Consider the following 21921-nt stretch of genomic DNA (forward strand, 5'->3'; position numbering starts at 1 on the left):
CGTACTTTGGGAGATCATCCTCCATGTCATCAACAATTCATGGGTTTGGTTTTCTTCTTTTCTTTTCTTTTCTTTTTTAAATTACACCTCCATTTTTGAATTATTTGAATTTAAATTTGTAAATTAATTTATATATATAAATCCATTTATTTGTACTATATAATCGAAATAATATTATAGAAATTCGAATTTAACCAAAAATATTATTTAATCAAATACTATTAAATAATATCATACACTGATAATATTCTTTAGTTAAATTCTTTGACGTGACTTTTTAGTATAAAAAAATTACTTCTTTCATAACCATGTAACAAAAAACTCGATGTTATAACAAACTTAACTTCAACATAAAATTTTAAATGTTAAAAATTAGACCTAAATTATGAAATTTAAAAAAAAAATAGAGCGACTAAATTGCTTGAAATAAAAGTAAATGACTAAATCTTAAATGTAGAAACAATATGGCGACTTGGAGCATATTTTAATTTAGGATAAACTACATAGATAGTCACCCAAGTAAAAAAAAATTCATTTTAGGCACCCAAAATAAAAAGTTTGCAATTTAAGCATACACATTACACTATTTCATCATTTTGGTCACTCCCGTTAAAATCACTAGCGGCAAACTGACATGTTAATTAAAAAATTGGTATAATAAAAAATTTAGCACTCAACTTTTTACATATTATATCGGTTTAGTCGTAATTTTAAAAAATTAACCCTCAAAATTTACAAATGTTCTCAATTCGATCATAATTCTAAAGAATTCAAAAAATATATATAAATACATAAATCCAAAAAATATAATAATAAATTTAAAATATATAAAAGTATAAATATCGTAGACAAGAAATAAAATATGTAAAATTTAAAAATATATAAAATAAACAATATTTTATTAAAATATAATAATAAATTTAAATCTTACATTAATATAATATTAAATAAATATAATACATTAATATTAAATAAAATGAAAACCTCCTCACCCCGTCCCTCTCCTTCCCTCTCTCCCCCACCATCGCCCCTTCTACCCCTCATTGCCCTCTCCCTCCCAAAACCCATAGGATTATAAGCGGAGTACAATATTCATCTGTTGCAACAAAACCCAAGTAGTTGTACACGTGGCCTTCTTTTTCTAAGCAAAATGACATACTTATCATTCATATTCATGACACATGATCCTCTTCTTCCCCTCTTTTCTCTTCAATTTTCTTTCTTTCTTCCTTTGTGTGTCGCTAGCCAAGCCATCGAGATTGACCATAATTTCTCTTCTTCTTGCAACGGGTTTTTACAACCATTATTTTCATTTTCTTGCTATCACTTTGTCATAAAATTTCTAGTCCTAAATCTGAAATTTTAGCACTCAAGATCGGCCTCCATCGATGCCCTAAAACAACTTCATTGCCGCCCCTTTCACCTAACTTGTGTAAGTTCTTATTTTATTTCGATTTCTTGTTAAATCATGTTAATTAAAAACCTAAATTTTCAGATCTAAAATTTAGGGGATTTTTAAAGATTTAATAGGTATTTTTCCAAATTTTTAATTGATCTAAATAGTGGTTTTAAATTAGCCCCAAATTGGTCACCACGGGTGGTGGTGCGCGTGCCTATGGGCAAGAATGGGGTTGTTTTTATTTAATTCTTTCCCATATTTTTCCAGCATTATTGGGTTCTTGAAGCCCTCCTAATCAGCCTTTAATCACATGTTAATTAGAGAAATTCGTTCTTTATCGATCGACAATTCAGATCTAACAATTTGGGAAACGTAAATGTGGGTAATCGTAAACTAGTTTGTTGTTTCGACATAGATTTTGGGAAAAGGTTATGGCTTGATTAAATAAAGGATTTTAATTAAGATTAGCTACTAACTTTCTAGTATTTAAATATGTTAGGTGGTGACTCGAACGCTCCAAATCAACAGTAAAGCTGAAAGACGTTTGCGCGTACGATTCACATCAAAAGTGTAAGAAATCTATCTAGTTTGGATTCGAAAAATAGGAGTATTTATGACGATTGGACCGAACCCATAAGCAGGTGTTTAGGGCTGTTTAAGAGGTGTATTAATTGATTCCTATACTATTTTTTAATTTAATTTAATTTAGGTCCCTTAATCAAGCCCTCGAGGCCCTAAAAATACAATAGAAATACTCCGGGACTTAATTGAAAATATTTAGAAAGTTTAGGAAAAAGTTAGAAAAATTTATATTATAGGGGTCATACGGTCGTGTGACTCACACGGCAGAGACATACGTCTGTGTCTCAGGCCGTGTAACATTCAAAATATGGACATACAGCTGTGTCCCTACCCGTGTCTGTGCCCGTGTAACTCACTGACTTGGGTCACACGGCCAAGCCACACGCCTGTATGCCAGGCCGTGTGCTAGGCCCTGCAACTTTAAAAAAAAAACAACCATTAACAACTTACATGGGACACACGGCCATGTCGCCTAACCGTGTGTCACACACGGTTGAGACACACACCCGTGTTTTAGGCCGTGCGGACAAGAAATAAGCCTAAATCAACCCTTTTCTTTCACCCAATTTCAACAAGTAGCATTACGCGAAATGAACCTATAATCAAGGCACCAAAACATGCCAAAATATGCATAATAAGACCATTTCAATATACTATAAGTCCATTCAACCAATATACTATTTAGGCACCTTAATCACACCCAAACGTTTATCATTTAGGCATCTCAATCACACCAAAAAATTCATACTTACATTTTCATCGAAATGGCCATGTTTCATCCAAACAACCTTAACTAAATTCCATATCAACACATAACCTAATTGACCACATTTCAAACATGCAAACACATACTACTTTGGCCATTTAACCCATGCATCAATTTGGTAATAAAAACACCAATCATCAAGACAACAAATGCCAAAAGCTCACCAACCATATTACCATATTTACAAGCCAAACATAACAACTAGTTCATCAACACAAGTTCACCTATACATGCCATTATAACCTTGATCAAATATCAAATCGATTGACATAATTACTGGAGAGTGTGATAGATCTCTGACAAGCTTCCAACTCGACCGAGCTTCTGATAATGTGTAAAGTAAAGGAAAATAACTACGTAAGCAATGAATGCTTAGTAAGCTCGTATAAACTTTAAACATAACCTTCCATTTCAACAATGAACTTAATAGATTAAATATAAACCTATATCAATGCCTTATGATTTATCGACTACATAACTATCAACTTATAAATGAGTAAGTCTATCAACATCATATATATATTTTTCATTCCTAACATCATAAGATTTTATAAATCATTATACACCATCATTAACTTTTTCATAAAATTATGAATTACTTCCTTTACTTACTTTCCATTTCATTTACTAAGCATAAACTTAAATAACAACATCAATTCACTAGTTAATATATTTATTCACATCATAGGCAAGTCAATCCATAACATATGTAATTTCTCATATATAAATACATCATTCAATTCATCAATCCATTTTTCATCAAATCACATTTCAATAATGAACTTACCGTTTTATTACCTTTTATTACCCGTTTCATTTGTTTAATACCAGATATAAGCATAAACATCAATCATAATCTCAAGCTTGACATAAGCCTAATCACCATCATCAATACACAAGTTAGTGCATTTATGAGTGTAACTCATTTGGGGTTAATCACATGATAAACCATTTTATTAAAAAATACACCTTTTGAATCTTACCACCTTTTCATGAACATAAGCATATTTCCATTTGGCCACTTACCATTTCAATGTATATACTTAATATTAAACATGATATAATGCAACCATAACCTTAGCACAAACCTAAGCATCATCCACAATCTCAACTGATGAATTCATTTATGCTAACATCAATATTCAAGAAATAAAAAAATCTTTCAAATTCATTAAACAAATTACCTTACCGAGATTTTTCATTCGAAGAACGACTTACGGATAAGAGTACATCGTCAGATCAATCGAACACACCAGACAAAAGCTCATAAGAGCTAATCCAACCGAAACACCAAACAGAAGCTCATAAGAGCTGATCCAACCGAATTGCCAAACAGAAGCTCATAAGAGCTGATCCAATCGAAACACCAAACAGAAGCTCAAAAGAGCTGATCCAACTGAATCGCCAAACAGACGCTCATAAGAGCTGGTCCAACCGAAACACCAAACAGAAGCTCATAATAGGTGATTAAACCAAAACGCCAAATAGAAGCTCATAAGAGCTGATCGAATCGAAATGCCAAACAGAAGCTCATAAGAGCTGATACAACTGAAACGCCAAATAAAAAGTATAACACGAGAGCTTGCAACAAATGTTGAACCTCGTTTTACTTGGGTAATAAATAGATATCTCCCTCCAATTCCATCTCCACTCCGATCCCCTATAACATACCAAATCATGATCGTATTCTAATCCCGCATTCAATCCAAACCGAGTATCAAATTCAATATTATAACTCAAATTACCATTAATTATCAACAATTAAAAAAAACACAAGTTGTACCATGTTAATCTACTCAAAAATTCATATTGATGTTAAATTCTAACTATATGAACTTACCTGGCCAAATAGTAGAAATGTCAAAGTATAAGGGCTATTTGGTAATTTTCTATTCTCCTAAATTTTTCACTCGATCTTGACCTAAATTAATAATTTCATTCAATTAATTAATTTAGATATTAAAAAATTATTTTATGCAATTTAGTCATTTTTGAAATTTTTACAAAATTGCCATCAACTTTTCATTTTTATTCAGTTTGGTCCCTGAGCCTAAAACATGAAAAGTAACCATTTTTTTTGTAAATTAATAATAGTTGAATATTTATGGCATCCAATAAAGCCATTTATGCAACAATTTCACAACAAATCATTTTATTTTTACTATTTTAACAATTTAGTCCTTAATCAAAAAATTCATAAAAATTACTTAACAAAATACTTTTAAATATCAACCAACATTTCAAATTCATCATTAAATAACTAAAATAATATAGATTCATCAATGGAAACATTCAATATCTTTAACATTTTCAAAATCGAAGGTATGAGCTAGCTGGACCTAGTTTCAACGATCTCAAAAACATAAAAATTTAAAGAAACGGGTGAAAAATGGCTTACCATGCATAGATATAGCCATAGTCGAACATTTCTCATCTTTCATGGAGTTTTCTTCTTTCAATTACAATGGAACTTGATTTTGGAAGATGACAATCAATTTTTATCTTATTTTACTAATTATTTCTTTAATAAATTACCAATTTACCCTTCAATTATACATGCATTTTCAACCTATTTCATGCTTTAACTGTCCACTCATTTATAATATTGTATATTTACCACATTATTTTATTTAATTACCTTTCGTTAGTTATTCAACACCTTTAATTAATAGAATTCAACTTTTGCATCTTTTACAATTTAGTTCTTTTTTAATCAATTAACTATCGAAACATTAAAATTTCTTAACGAAACTTCAATATGACCTTAATGAGAGTCCAAAAATATTTATAAAAATATTTATGGCTAGATTTATAGAAACGAGGTCTCGATACCTCATTTTCTAAAACCATTTGACCTTAAGGTCTTACCACTTGAACTTAATTAGTCATTTGAATAGCATAGTTTACCATATCAAAAACCTTTTAAAAACTATAAGTGACTCATAAATATTAAATAATAATATTTGCAAACTTACTTATTGGATTTGTGGTCCCGAAACCATTGTTTTCAACACCGTTGAAAAACGGCTTGTTACAACTCTCCCCTCCTTACGATAATAGCCATCAAGTTGAGTCATAACTTTATCATCAGTAATATCGAGAAATTTCCAACAATCATCTGTCGAAACATAAACGAAAAAAATCTAGATTATCGGATTCCAGGCACATTAGACAATTCATAGCATTTAACTAAAGTTCAAAATTTTCACAACAGACTCTAACTGATGTTTTCGACGTATCTGCATCGTAACTTTTAACCGATGAACGTTCCATTTCACAAAAACTTCAAACAATATCATCTGAATACAAGTGTGATAATTGTTACTATCAAGATGATTTTATCCCATAATGACATTTCCCAATTATAACTGATCTAATAGATATGTTTCTGTAACATGTCTTCTAGAATATGAATCCCTTATTCTAACTGTCCGTCAATTTACCCGTGAACTCGAATATATATAACTTGATATTATCAATCAAATAATAACATTTCAGAATAATTCTTTCCTTTTATTGACAAGATAATCCAGATATACTGTCCATCATACTTTCCTCAAAATATCGACCAAAGATTACTACAAACTGCATTAACTTACTCAAAATATGACTTCCTACTTTGACTCGTTGACATTATCTGAATTTACCTGAGTAATGAGAACCAATATGCAAGGTTAAGCTTAACCTTTTATCGTCTATACTTTTGTCGTTACCTATCCCCTTCATGAAAGCTAGAAATGGGATATATAATGAAAGTATTTCAATTGTTAACATCGGAGCTTTGAACCATACCGAAGCCATAACCATCAGATAAAATAAAAACATAATGATATAATAAAACCGGTGTTACAACCGTATAGATAGAACAATACCTCAACCATTAATAGTGCACTTTGAAATAAAATAGGAAAACTGAATGTAGTTTGAATAATAACCAGTGCAGTAATACAATCTCTATATTCTGAGAACCATATCACTGTGCTCCCATGATTGAACCAGGAATTGTAACCGTAATAGATGTAATTACCTCCAGCCAATGAATATCCTTTATAGATGAACCATGTTTGATAGAATAGACCATAAGAATGATAAAAAAACTGAGATAATGAAATCCAAGATATGAAGCTCTACTAAATTTCTAAGAATATAACCCATATTTAATGATAAAGAGATCGGTGATATCATAGAAAAAATCTAGAAAAAGAATACCATTCATACGCACTGGAATCAGTTGTGACAGAGACAACATAAATTGCATATATATAATTCAAAGCATCAACCAGTAGAAGAAACAAAATAACATCATATGAGTCTTATCGTTGAATCTGCTACCAAACATAATAGAATAGAATGCTAAAGAAAAATATAGCAATGTCAATCATAATCAACTAGACTAACAATATTTCCATCTAGCATTATGGTTAACTAGCATTCTCTTATGATAAAATCACATTTGAAGATGAACAATTGCATATGCCTCTGAGGATAAAAGAACCTATAGAATACCCAGAAAATATCATTGTAAGTTACTTGGCCATACCTGCAGCATCCAGATACATTTGCAGTTCAAATACTATCCCACTGACTACTAAAGTCATTGATGACTGTACCTTATCCCATTTCACTAAAGAAATCAATTCAAAATAAATCTCGATTAACCCGTTCTTTAGATACCATACCTGATGAAGTCATTCACCCGTGAATCATTTCTTCTATAACAGCGACGTTGTGTATCCCGAATGATTTTCAGAAAAGAAATCTAATATCTCTTCTAGAACTCTCTTTACTTACTAACCAATTCTCAACTCTGACCGTAGTATTACTAATCCAATCATTGAATTCTTCAACTTCTCTTTTGCAGGCTTAATCAACATAATTATTGTAAATTCTGTTGTATAAGACTATGCAGGTGAGCGAGTGGAGATCGTAAAGCCTCTAAGTTTGACTCTCAAGAATACACATTACATAACATTCATTATCAATATAACATTATGAACTTTTTCTCTTACCTTTATGAGTTTCTACTCATCCAAAGTAACTTTTTAATCAGATACTTGAGTATCACTTTTAGCATTATCGGAATTAGCTAGGTTGGAAAATATCTCTTTCTAAAATGAAACAAATCTCATTAGAGTCAGAAGATATCACGCTATCATGGGTTATATAATGACATGTATTTATAGACTTCATACATGCTACGTTCTGCCCAAGAACTGACTAAATCGTAACTCTAATACCACTACATGTAACGCCTCTAACCTGTATCCATTGCCAGAATAGGGTTACGAGCACTACTGAATAAATGAAATAGTAAACCATTTAATTCATACATCAATGCAATACATATTCTAATTTCATTCAAGTACATTCATAACGTCCCTTAATCGAGCCCTCGAGGCCCTAAAAATACAGTAGAAACAGTCTGGAACTAAATTGAAAAAAATTATACTGTAGGGGTCATACGGCTGTGTGGTTCACACGGTTGAGACACATGTCCCTGTCTCAGGCCATGTAACAACCGAAATAGTGACACACGGCCATATCCCTGCCCATGTTCGTGCCTGTGTAACTCGCTAACTTGGGTCACACGGCTAAGCCACACACCCATGTGCTTAGGGTGTAACTCTTGAAATGGCCTTACATACCCGTGTGCCAGGCCGTGTGCAAGGCCTTGCAACTTAAAAAAACCAACCTTTAACAACCTACATGGGACACATGGGCATGTCACCTGATTGTGTCTCACACATGGCTCAGACACATGCCTGTGTGGACAAGAAATAGGCCAAAATCAACCCTTTTCTTTCACCCAATTTCAACAAGTACCATTACGCGAAATGAACCTATGATCAAGGCACCAAAACATGCCAAAATATGCATAATAAGACCATTTCAATATACTATAAGTCTATTCAACCAATATGCCATATAGGCGCCTCAATCACACCCAAACATTCATCATTTAGGTACCTCAATCACACTCAAACATTCGTACTTACACTTGCATCAAAATGATCATCTTTCATCCTAACAACCTTAACTAAATCCCATATCAACACATAACCTAATTGACCATATTTCAACCATGCCAACACATACCACTTTGGCCATTTAACCCATTCATCAATTTGGTAATAAAAACACCAATCATCAAGACAACAAATGCCAAAAGCTCACCAACCATATTACCATTTTTACAAGCCAAACATAACAACTAGTTCATCAACACAAGTTCACTTGTACATACCATTATAACCTTAATCAAAATATCAAATCTACCCATATGATCACTGGATAGTGTGATAGATCTCCGACAAGCTTCCAACCTGATCGAGCTTCCGATCATCTGTAATGGAAAATAACTACGTAAGCAATGAATGTTTAGTAAGCTCCAATAAACTTTAAACATAACCTTCCATTTCAACAATTAACTTAATAGATTAAATATAAACCTATACCAATGCCTCAAGATTTATCAACTACATAACCATCAACTCATATATGAGTAAGTGGTAGCTGTCGTTACGACCACCGAATTTTATCCCCTACTCAACCAATATTAACTGGTAATATAGTGTAAGTACGTAATCGTCCCACGAAGAAGCTCGTGTTAAACCTATTTGAAAAGAATTGAAATCAAGTTAATATAAACGTATGCGAGAAAGAAAAAATGGGGGGGTTTTCAAATAATGCTCTTTGGTAACAAATAAAATGTAGCGTAATTGTAAATGCTGAAAGGTTGTCCAATTAAGAGAAAGAGTGCTCAGTTAGTAGCTCCTTAATCCACCTAGCACAAGTCCTTAGCGTCATTAAATTATTTTAATAATCAAATCTAGCAACAAGGCTGAAGAAAATCACTTACGAAATGAATTCTTATCCGAAATAAATTCAAATTCAATTAGAGAACATTCATACTTGAATACCTACCTTTAATTATTAATTAAAAGTGCACTAAGTATTTTAGAGATTTCACCTTGCATTAATTAAAGAAAATCCTCCAGCGGCTTCCAAAATTAAATCTGAAGTTGCTTCAATTAGCGGCACGCTAATTTATTATCACTGATTCTAAGTTTAATTAAGAAATTCGATTACTCAATTACACTTAGATGATTATGAGAAAAGTCCTAAATTAGATAGGCGATCAATCTAATTAATTTAGAAAAAAATTCCTTGAACGATAAAATTAGCAACTCAAGAATGCTAAATCCAAATTTAAACAAAATAAACCTTCAAATTCCTTGTGCTAAGTTTCATAAGTGTCTAACTGAGCTTAATTAATTTAGCCACTCATAGCAATCGAAACGAAGCAAAAATCAATTGTAAAAAACATAAATTACAGACTGAATCTTGGAGAAGAAAATTCCTCAAATCGTCGAGCTTCCCTTCTCTCGATTAGCTGAAAACTTGGACTGCTGTTACAGCTGCTTGATCGGTTTTGGCTAGTTCAATTTGAGCTTCTTCTTTGCTCGAATGCTACGCTCCTATGCTGCCGTATCTTCCTCTATTTTTCTTCATCTCCTTTTCAGCTGTTGGTCACCTATATTTAAGGAGTAATGATATCCTTCAATTAAATCAAAAATAATTTGATCTTATCTCCCTTTTTCCTAGCTGAAACCGTCGCATAAAAATAGCTCCAGCCTACTAGATTTTTACTTTAATTAAAACTCTTCTAGGCTGATTTGATTTCCTTGAATTAATTGAGGTCAGCCACCGCTAGCAAGAAGGAAATTTGGAGAATTAAAAATAATTCTCCTTGTACATTCGGCCTGCTGCTTTCTATTGGACCGACTTTTGTCCCAATGTTAATTTAATTCCTTCAGCCAGCATATGGTCATCATTCAACAGTTTATTCATGCGGATTAACTTCCAAAATTGAGCTTATACGGGCATCAAAATGTTCCTTACCTGCACATGAAATAAAATTAAAATTAAATTGTTGAATTGGGGTGCAATTAAATTATTACGGCATAGAATGTATTTAATCAATTTAGGTAGAATTGTAACTTAATTAACCAAAAATTAATCAACAATTTAATAATTTAATTGAATAAGTTAAGCTCAAAATTGAACTTAACAAACTCCCCCATACTTAAATTATTGATTGTCCCTGAGCAATCAAGTCGAATAAAATCAAGACGAATTTCAAAAATATCAAGTCTAATCAAGAGTTGTGTCATCGCCCATGCTTGGGATGAATTTTGAAATCAACAATTTAGATTTTTTTGGTTTATTCAAGAGAGGAAAATATAGAGAAAATTAATCATGCTTCTTTGATCAATACTCACCGGAAAGAATACAATTATTAACACTCCTCAGTCATTGTGCTTAGGCTAGTATAATACTCTCAAATTGAAATCTACCGTAATTAACCACCATATGCTTGCTTGTCCATCTTACCTATAACATAACACATAAAATTCCATAAATATAATCGAGGCAAAATAAAGGTTGTAATGGGGTCGAGGTAATGTGCAGTGGACGGAAGGGATTTATTTGGATGGTGGAGCTAGTTCTCTTAGGCTAGTAAAATCATTCGGAAGTCATCAATTCCCTTCTTTCTCTTCTCTTTTTCCTTTCTTTTTCTCTTTTTTTCTTTTCGAAAGCAGATGACTAATTAGCCTTTCATCATTTTCATCTCCATACCACTTGATTCAACCGATCCATTTCATGGTTCGTTCATAAGAAGGCTGCAACTTATTGATATTAATAATTTTTTTAGAGACGCCAATCAGCCCTTAATTTCCGGCTAAAAACCACCCAACTTGGCCAACATGTGTCAAATTTATGATAAACTTCCAAACTGAATTAACTAGCCTAAGAAGGCGAGTTGATTCGGCTTTGGCTCAATTTCTGGAGGTACATAAAAAATGGGGAAATTAAGGCTTCAAATTGGTTAACTAAGTGGAATAATGTCAATGTCGGCTTTTATAAGTAATCGTGGCTTAATTCCTATGGCCTCTTAAATCATATTAATGGAAATCAAATGTATTACTATCCTTAATAAGATCTAAAGCAAGTTCTAGAGTAATTGATAGTCGATAACAATAATCACACATGAATGAATAATAACCTTTCAAGTTGGCATGAATGTCCCAACTTACGCTCTAGGCTCAAATTCCTCACAAGGCCCACATAATTGATCAATTAAGCAGATTAATTTTGTTTTTGTTCCTCTTTTTTGTTTTTTTAAATACAATAAATTAATTGAAAACAAAATTGAACCCAACCAATCGATAAACAACCACCCCAATCAACTTGAATTCGTGAAATACATCTTCATTCTTTTATTTAATATTTTCCTAAAGAAAATTTAACAAAACTTATTCATGAATGTTGCTAAAAACAAAACAAGCATCAAATACGTTAAAAAAAATCAATGAATTGATTCTCCCCCATACTTAATGTTTGCATTGCCCCTAATGCAAAAGAAAATTAAAATTACCAATGTAAAGAACAATATTAATGAAAAAGATGAAAGAAAACTTCCCTGAAAACGTGGGTTGCCTCCCACAAGCACCTTTGTTTTAAGTCGTTGGCTCGACATCACACTTTCTCATGGATCCTCAAGATTGATCTCCTCCAACCAAGCTGCTTGCTCCCCTTCATGAAAATGTTTCAACCTATGACCATTCACTTTGAAAATTTTATTAGTTTCAAGGCTCCGAATTTCGATTGCCCTATGATGATGCACCTCGGTTATTATAAACGGTCCAAGCCATCTTGATTTCAACTTACTGGGAAACAGTTTAAGCTTCTAGGCGCAACTCCTCCAATTCTTGCAGCTTCAACTTGCGCTCTTCACCTGCCAAACTATAATCCAAATTGCATTGCTTAACAGCCCAAAATGACCTATGTTCAAGCTCTACGGGAAGATGACATGCCTTCCCAAAAATAACCCTATAAGGCGACATCCCTATTGGTGTTTTGTAAGCTGTTCGAACAGCCCACAATGCTTCATCTAACCGTTGGCTCTAATCTTTCCTATTGGGTTTAACAATTTTCTCTAAAATTCCTTTAATTTCCTTGTTACAACTCTCGGCTTGCCCATTGGTTTGAGGGTGATAAGCTGTCGACACTCTGTGGGTGACACCAAATTGTGCAAATAAAGCTTTCAAGGTTCTATTACAGAAATGTGTTCCCTTGTCACTAATTATAGCCCTTGGTACCCCATATCTATTTAAAATGTTGGTCTTAAGAAGTTTCACCACAGTTCTAGCATCATTAGCTCTAGTTGGAAATGCTTCTACCCATTTCGACAAGTAATCAACACACACAAGAATGTATAGATAACCGAAAGAAGAAGGAAAAGGCCCCATAAAATCAATACCCCATACATCAAATATATCACAAACATAGAAATTATGTAATGGCATTTGATTTCTGCTACTTAAATTGCCGGTCTTTTGACATGATGCGCAATTTTTACAAAATGCATATGAATATTTATGAATAGTCAGCCAAAATAACCCACACTCAAGTATTTTATGAGCTGTTCGATTAGGCCCAAAATGTCTCCCACCCTCTCGAGAATGACAAAAATTAAGCACCGAATCTATCTCACTATCATCGACACAACGCCTAATTATTTGGTCACTACAAAATCGCAAAAGGTATGGCTCTTCCCATAAGTAATATCAGGCTTGACTTCTAATTTTTTCTCTTAAATGTCTAGGTGCATTTGTAGGGAACTCTTTAGTCACTAAGTAGTTTACTATGTCGGCATACCATGGCAAAACACTAGACACACTACAGAGTCTCTCATCGGGAAATAAATCACTCGGCTCATCCCTCAAAGTTCCAGTCTCTATCCTACTCAAATGATCGACCACAAGGTTCTTTTTACCTTTCTTATCTTTAATTTCCAAATCAAATTCCTGCAACAGCAAAATCCATCTAATCAATCTAGGCTTGGCTTCTTTTTTATGCAACAAATATTTAAGAGCACTATGGTCAGAAAATACAATGACTTTGACTCCTAGCAAATACGCTTTAAATTTCTCTAAGGCAAAGACTATGGCATAGAGTTCTTTCTCGATTGTGGTGTAATTGCACTGAGCTGGGTTTAATAGCTCACTAGCATACCTAATAATATAAGATTCCCTCCCATTTCTTTGTCCTAGAGCCGCACCAACAGCCTTATCACTAGCATCACATAAAATCTCAAAGGGTAATGCATAATTTGTTCCTTGAATGATAAGGGCCGTGATCAATTTCAATTTCAATTCATCAAAATATTTTTTACAACTCTCATTAAATTCGAATGCAACATCCTTACCTAGCAATGCACATAAAGGTGACGATATATGTGAAAAATTCTTGATGAACTGACGGTAAAAACCTAAATGACCCAAGAAAGATCGAATTCCTATCACAGTACCTGGATAAGGTAGATTTTTAATTACCTCGACTTTGGCTTGGTCGACTTCTAAACCTTTAGCTGAGACGACATGCCCCAATACTACGCCCTTTTCAACCAGGAGATGACATTTCTCAAAATTCAATATCAGGTTAGTCTCAATGCAACGCCTAAAAACTAACACAAGATGATGCAAACATTGATCAAATGAATCACCATAAACAATAAAGTCATCCATGAACACCTCCATTAAATGTGAAATAAAATCTGAAAAAATGCTCGTTATACCTCTTTGAAAAGTGGCTGGTGCGTTGCACAATTCGAAAGGCATACTTTTGAAGGCGTAAGTTCCAATCGGGCAAGTGAAAGTGGTCTTCTCTTGATCCTCAGGTGCGATGGGTACCTGTAGATAACCTGAATAGCCATCCAAAAAACAAAAATGTGAGCGACCAGCTAACCTTTCTAACATTTGATCCATGAATGGGAGGGGGTAGTGGTCTTTTTTAGTGGCTTTGTTCAGTTTCCTATAGTCTATACAAACCCGCCAACCGTTCTGCACTCTTGTGGGAATCTCTAATCCTTTTGTGTTAGTAGCTATTGTGATTCCCCCCTTCTTAGGTACAACATGAATTGGACTTACCATTTTGAGTCGACTATAAGATAAATGACATCGGCTTCCAACCATTTTAAAATTTCTGTCTTAACTACCTCCATCATTGGTGGATTCAATCGGTGTTGGGGGTCTCTTTTAGGGACTGAATTTGGTTCTAAGGCTATCTTGTGAGTACATAAAGTCGTACTAAGGCCCTGAATATCGGCTAGTGTCCAACCGAAGGCTTCATTATGTTCCCTGAGAACTCTAAGTAGCTTGAATTCTTGCATTTCGGTTAAAGCAATCGACACTATCAATGGTAAAGTTTGATTTTCCCCCAAATAAATGTACTTTAAATTTTCGGGCAGCTCTTTTAACTCTAATCTAGGAGGTGAAATCAATGAAGGAATTTGCTTACCAGTCATCGTAAGGTTAGGGAGAATCGGCTTGAATCGTGTCAATTTGGGCGATTCTAATGCGTAAACTGAGTCAATTAAGGAATCAAAAATGATAAATTCATGCTTGTCGATATCAAAAATGCTCTTAGCTAGAACGCTTTTCAACTCGTCCTCATCCCCTAATTCATAGACATCTTGAACAAAATTGTCAATTACATCAAGAGTAAATACAGAATTAATATCAGTGGGATATCTCATAGCATCAAATATATTAAATTTAATTATCTCTCCATCAAATTCCATAGTTGAATTCCCTTTATGCACATCAATTTTCGTTCTAGCTGTCTTAAGAAAAAGGTCTTCCTAAGAGTAAGGGTACATCAATCGAATTATCATTAGGTCCCATGTCTAAAACATAAAAATTAGCTGGAAAGACTAACTCATTTACTTGCACTAAAACATCTTCTAAAACGCCATCAGGGTAGGCATTACTTCTATCCGCAAGTTGAATTATCAGTCCCGTGTCTTTTAATGCACCTAATTGAACTTTATCGTAGATACTCCTAGGCATGACATTTATAGAAGCTCCTAAATCAAGCATAGCCCTATCAAGTTTAAGGTCTCCTATCTTACAAGGTATCGAAAACATTCCCGGATTTTTGCATTTAGTTGGGAGTTTCTTTTGAAATACCACAGATGCATTTCCGCTTAAGCTAATTTTTTCATTTCCAATTAATTTCCTTTTAGATGTGCATAATTCTTTTAAAAACTTAGCATATCTAGGCACTTGTTTAATTGCATCAATCAATGGAATATTAACTTGTACCTTGCGAAAAGTCTCTAGAATTTCGGCATTGACGTCGTCTGACTTTTCCTTCCTCAAACGCTGTGGAAATGGCGCCTTCGGCACATAAGACCGGGGTTGGTTGTTAGTGTTCTGACTTGCTTGTGCTCGAAGCTCGGGAACCCTCGTTTTGCTGCTCAAAATTTGCTGCATCATGCAAAGCAATGGACTGTTGTAAACGTGATTTCCCTACTTTCTTTGGAGCTGCTTGCGACAGTTGTAAATCAGCCTTTGGCAAGGCTAAATTTTCCTCTTCAATATCACTAAATCGAACCTTTTTTACCTCAGTTTCGTCTTCCTTGTTGCTGTTTTGGACCTTCTTGAGTATCGATCTCAACTCCTTCCCACTTTCCAAGGTTATAGCACTGACATTATCCCTCGGATTTGCCACGGGCTGTGATGGTAACCGATTATTTACCTGTGCTTGCAAGTTCCCAAGATTAACGTCAGTCGACGAGCCTCTGGTTTCCAATTACTTTATTGCCAATTCCAAAGACTAAAATCTTCCCTCGGTTTCCTTTTTCTGGTCAGCCATCATCTTCATCATTTGTTCAAACATGGAATGGGTCTTGGTTTCGGCACTCGAGTTTTGATGGGTTGGTTGTGACATATTATATGGTCGGGAATTTTGCTACTCAAATCCTGGAGGTGTAGCTCGATTTTGATATCTAAGATTAGGGTGATCTCTCCATCCCTCATTATAAGTAGCCGAATATGGGTCATACCTCCTCTGATTTGGAAAGACAGCGTTATCTTCCCCTTCCTATAATGTCGGACACATATTTGTGGTATGTCCTTCTAAACAACAAATTCCACATAGTGAAGCTTTCGCAGTACCTCCATCATCAACTTACTTACCATAGCCGTTAAATTAGCTAATTGAGCCTCCATCATGCTCGACTGGCCTTCATCCATTCGTTTACCCAAGTCGGACCTCCTAAGACCGAATGTTGTGTATTCTATGCCATATTAACGATCAAATTTCGGGCTTGCTCAGGATTTTTATCAACCAATGCTCCTCCACTCGCTGCATCGATCATTCCTCGATCTTGTGGTGTCAACCCGTCATAAAAATATTGCATTAAGAGCTGCTCACTAATCTGATGATGTGGACAACTCGCACATAACCGTGTAAATCTTTCCCAGTACTCGTATAGTGACTCACCTACCGGTTGCTTAATTCCACAAATTTCCTTCCTGATTGACCCTATTCTTGATGCCAGAAAATACTTCTCAAGGAAAGCTTTATGTAACCCTGTCCAAGTTGTGAATGAGCCTGGCGGCATATAATATAACCAGTCCTTCGCCAAACCTTGTAATGAGAAAGGAAAAGCTCGGAGCTTGATTTGTTCCTCTTCAATGCCATCTGGCTGCATAGTTCAGCAAGTAATTAGAAATTCATTAATATGACGGTAAGGGTCCTCACCTGGTAACCCATTGAATTTTGGCAACAAATTCAGGAATCCTGAATTGAGCTTTAATGGCCTATCAAGGGCGAGATACGTGATAGATGGTGGTTGCACAGCCAAGTTAGGAGCGGCCAATTGCTTCAAGGTCTGGTTAGCCATGTTGGAATCTTCTGAAACGTTAGGCTCAACGTGGGGGTTGGAATGATCGGCTTGCCGATCAGTGATGTTAACAGGGTCTTTCGATGTTCGTCATCCACTCCTTAATAACATATACTAAAGGGACTAATCTACCTGCATAAACAAAAACAAGAAAACAAAATAAGTTCTGAAAATCAAATAGATTTGACTACGTCGCTTCCCCGGCAACGACGCCAAAATTTGGTAGCTGTCGTTACGACCATCGAATTTTATCCCCTACTCAACCAATATTAACTGGTAATTTAGAGTAAGTACGGAATCATCCCACGAAGAATCTCGTGTTAAACCTATTTGAAAAGAATTGAAATCAAGTTAATATAAACGTATGCGAGAAAGAAAAAATGGGGGGTTTTCAAATAATGCTCTTTGGTAACAAATAAAATGTAGCGTAATTGTAAATGTTGAAAGGTTGTCCAATTAAGAGAAAGAGTGCTCAGTTAGTAACTCCTTAATCCACCTAGCACAAGTCCTTAGCGTCATTAAATTATTTTAATAATCTAATCTAGCAACAAGGCTGAAGAAAATCACTTACGAAATGAATTCTTATCCCAAATAAATTCAAATTCAATTAGAGAACTTTCATACTTGAATACCTACCTTTAATTATTAATTAAAAGTGCACTAAGTATTTTAGAGATTTCACCTTGCATTAATTAAAGAAAATCCTCTAGCGGCGTCCAAAATTAAATTTGAAGTTGCTTCAATTAGCGGCACGCTAATTTATCATCACTGATTCTAAATTTAATTAAGAAATTTGATTACTCAATTACACTTAGATGATTATAAGAAAAGTCCTAAATTAGATAGGCGATCAATCTAATTAATTTAGAAAAAAATTCCTTGAACGATAAAATTAGCAACTCAAGAATGCTAAATCCGAATTTAAACAAAATAAACCTTCAAATTCCTTGTGCTAAGTTTCATAAGTGTCTAACTGAGCTTAATTAATTTAGCCACTCATAGCAATCGAAATGAAACAAAAATCAATTGTAAACAACATAAATTACAGACTGAATCTTGGAGAAGAAAATTCCTCAAATCGTCGAGCTTCCCTTCTCTCGATTAGCTGAAAACTTGGACTGCTGCTACAGCTGCTTGATCGGTTTTGGCTAGTTCAATTTGAGCTTGTTCTTTTCTCGAATGCTACGCTCCTATACTGCCGTATCTTTCTCTGTTTTTCTTCACCTCCTTTTCAGCTGCTGGTCACCTCTATTTAAGGAGTAATGATATCCTTTAATTAAATAAAAAATAATTTGATCTTATCTCCCTTTTTCCTAGCTGAAACTGTCGCATAAAAATAGCTCCAGCCTACTAGATTTTTACTTTAATTAAAACTCTTCTAGGTTGATTTGATTTCCTTGAATTAATTGAGGTCGGTCACCGCTAGCAAGAAGGAAATTTGGAGAATTAAAAATAATTCTCCTTGTACATTCGGCCTGCTGCTTTCTATTGGACCGAATTTTGTCCCAATGTTAATTTAATTCCTTCAGCCAACATATGGTCATCATTCAGCAGTTTATTCATGCGGATTAACTTTCAAAATTGAGCTTATACGGGCATCAAAATGTTCCTTACCTGCACATGAAATAAAATTAAAATTAAATTGTTCAATTGGGGTGTAATTAAATTATTACGGCATAGAATGTATTTAATCAATTTAGGTAGAATTATAACTTAATTAACCAAAAATTAATCAACAATTTAATAATTTAATTGAATAAGTTAAGCTCAAAATTGAATTTAACAGTAAGCCTATCAACATTATATATATTTTTCATTCCTAAAATCATAAGATTTTATAAATCATTATACACCATCATTAACTATTTCATAAAACTATGAATTACTACTTTTACTTACTTTCCATTTCATTTACTAAGCATAAACTTAAATAACAACATCAATTCACTAGTTAATATATTTATTCACATCATAGGTAAGTTCATCCATAACATACGTAATTTCTCATATATAAATACATCATTCAATTCCAATCCCTTTTTCATCATATCACATTTCAATAATGAACTTATCGTTTCATTACCTTTTCTTACCCGTTTCATTTGTATAATACCAAACATAAGCATAAACATCAATCATAATCTCAAGCTTGACATAAGTCTAATCACCATCATCAATACACAAGTTAGTGCATTTATGAATATAACTCATTTGAGGTCAATCACATGATAAACCATTTTATTAAAAAATACACCTTTTGAATCTTACCACGTTTTCATGAACATAAGCATATTTCCATTTGGCCACTTACCATTTCAATGTATATAATTAATATTAAACATGATATAATGCAACCATAAGCTTAGCACAAACTAAGCATCATCAAAAATCTCAACTGATGAATTCATTTATGTTCAGATTAATATTCAATAGAGAACAAATATTTCAAATTCATTAAACATATTACCTTACCAAGATTTTCCATTCAAAGAACGACTTACGGAGAAGAGTACATCATCAAATCAACCAAACACAGCAGATAGAAGCTCATAAGAGCTGATCCAACCGAAACACCAAATAGAAGCTCATAAGAGCTAATCTCATCGAATCGTCAAACAGAAGCTCATAAGAGCTGATCGAACCAAAACACCAAATAGAAGCTCATAAGAGTTGATTGAATCGAAATGCCAAACAAAAGCTCATAAGAGCTGAACGAATCGAAATAACAAACAGAAGCTCATAAGAGTTGATCCAACCGAAACGCCAAACATAAAGTATAACACGAAAGTTCACGACAAAAGGTGAACCTCGATTTACTTGGGTGATAAACAAATATCTCCCTCCAATTCCATCTCCACTCTGATCCCCCGTAACACACCAAATCACGACTGTACTCTAATCCCCTGTTCAATCCAAATCAAGTATCAAATTTAATATTATTAATTATCAACAATTAAAAATAAATATAGAATTTGTACCATGTTAATCTACTCAAAAATTAATATTGATGTTAAATTCTAACGATACAAACTTACCTGGCCAAATCGCAGAAAAGTCAAATTGTAGGGGTTATTTCGTAATTTTTCATTCTCCTAGATTTTCCACTGGATCTTGATCTAAATTAATAATTTCATTCAATTAATTAATTTAGATAGTAAAACCATTTATTTTATGCAATTTAGTCATTTTTTACATTTTTACAAATTTGCCCTCAACTTTTAATTTTTATTCAATTTAGACCTTGAGCCTAAAACATGCAAATTAACCATTTTCATTGAAAATTCATGATAGATGAATATTTATGGAATCCAATAAATCCCATTTATGCAACAGTTTCAGAACAAATCCTTGTATTTTTACTATTTTAACAATTTAGTCCCTAATCGAAAATTCATTAAAATTACTTAACAAAATACTTTTAAATATCGACCAACATTTCAAAATCATTATTAAATAACTAAAATCACATAGATTCATCAATGGAAATATTCAATATCTTTAACAATTTAAAAATCGAAGGTATGGGCTAGTTAGACCTAGTTGCAACGATCTCAAAAACATAAAAATTTAAAGAAACGGGTTAAAAATGGCTTACCATCCATAGATATAGCCATAGCCAAACCTTGCTCATTGTCTATGGAATTTTCTTCTTTCAATTATGGTGGAACCTGATTTTGGAAGCTGACAATCAATTTTTATCTTATTTTACTAATTATTTCTTTATTAAATTATTAATTTACCCTTCAATTATACATGCATTTTTAACAAATTTCATGATTTAACCATCCATTCATTTAAAAGATGGTATATTTACCTATTAGTCTATTTAACTACCTTTCCTTAGCTATTTCGCACCTTTAATTAATAGAATTCAACTTTTTTTAATCTTATAAAATTTAGTCTTTTTTAATAAATTAAATGTCGAAACATTAAAATTTCTTAACGAAACTTTAATACGACCTTAATGACACACTGAAAATATTTATAAAAATTTTTACAGCTTGATTTATAGAAACGAGGTCCCGATACTTAATTTTCTAAAACCACTTGACCTTAAGGTCTTACCACTTGAACTTAATTAATCATTCAAATAGCCTAATTTATCATATCAAAAACCTTTTAAAAACCATAATTGACTCGTAAATATTAAATAATAATATTTACGAACTAACTCATTGGATTTATGGTCCCAAAACCACTATTTCTAACACCACTGACAAACAGACTATTAAATTTTGGAAGTTTTTAAAGTTTAAAATGGTATCAATTAATCATAAATTAAATAAAAAAAAAGTTAAACATCATCATCTTCATTTCTTAACTCAACCATAAATACACCATTGGAGATAGCTACGGTTCAGCCAAGCATTGTTTCACTTGCATGGTATGTAGTTTTGTCCCATTTTTAATGATTTTTAT

At 33.3% G+C, this 21921-nt stretch overlaps 1 protein-coding gene across 1 annotated transcript; it reads right to left on the reverse strand.

The window, feature by feature from the left end:
* Positions 1-12490: 12490 nt before the first annotated feature.
* Positions 12491-16849, reverse strand: LOC107941717 (uncharacterized). The gene is made up of 9 exons (XM_016875307.1): positions 16793-16849; positions 16128-16352; positions 15539-16081; positions 14809-15453; positions 14389-14503; positions 14122-14277; positions 13706-14019; positions 13470-13618; positions 12491-12554 (listed from the first exon to the last, which is right to left on the reverse strand). Exons 1-9 carry the CDS (start codon positions 16847-16849, stop codon positions 12491-12493), a joined length of 2268 nt encoding a protein of 755 aa, XP_016730796.1.
* Positions 16850-21921: the final 5072 nt, after the last annotated feature.

The sequence above is a fragment of the Gossypium hirsutum genome, chromosome D12 (assembly GCF_007990345.1).
Source record: "Gossypium hirsutum isolate 1008001.06 chromosome D12, Gossypium_hirsutum_v2.1, whole genome shotgun sequence".
Lineage (NCBI taxonomy): Eukaryota > Viridiplantae > Streptophyta > Magnoliopsida > Malvales > Malvaceae > Gossypium > Gossypium hirsutum.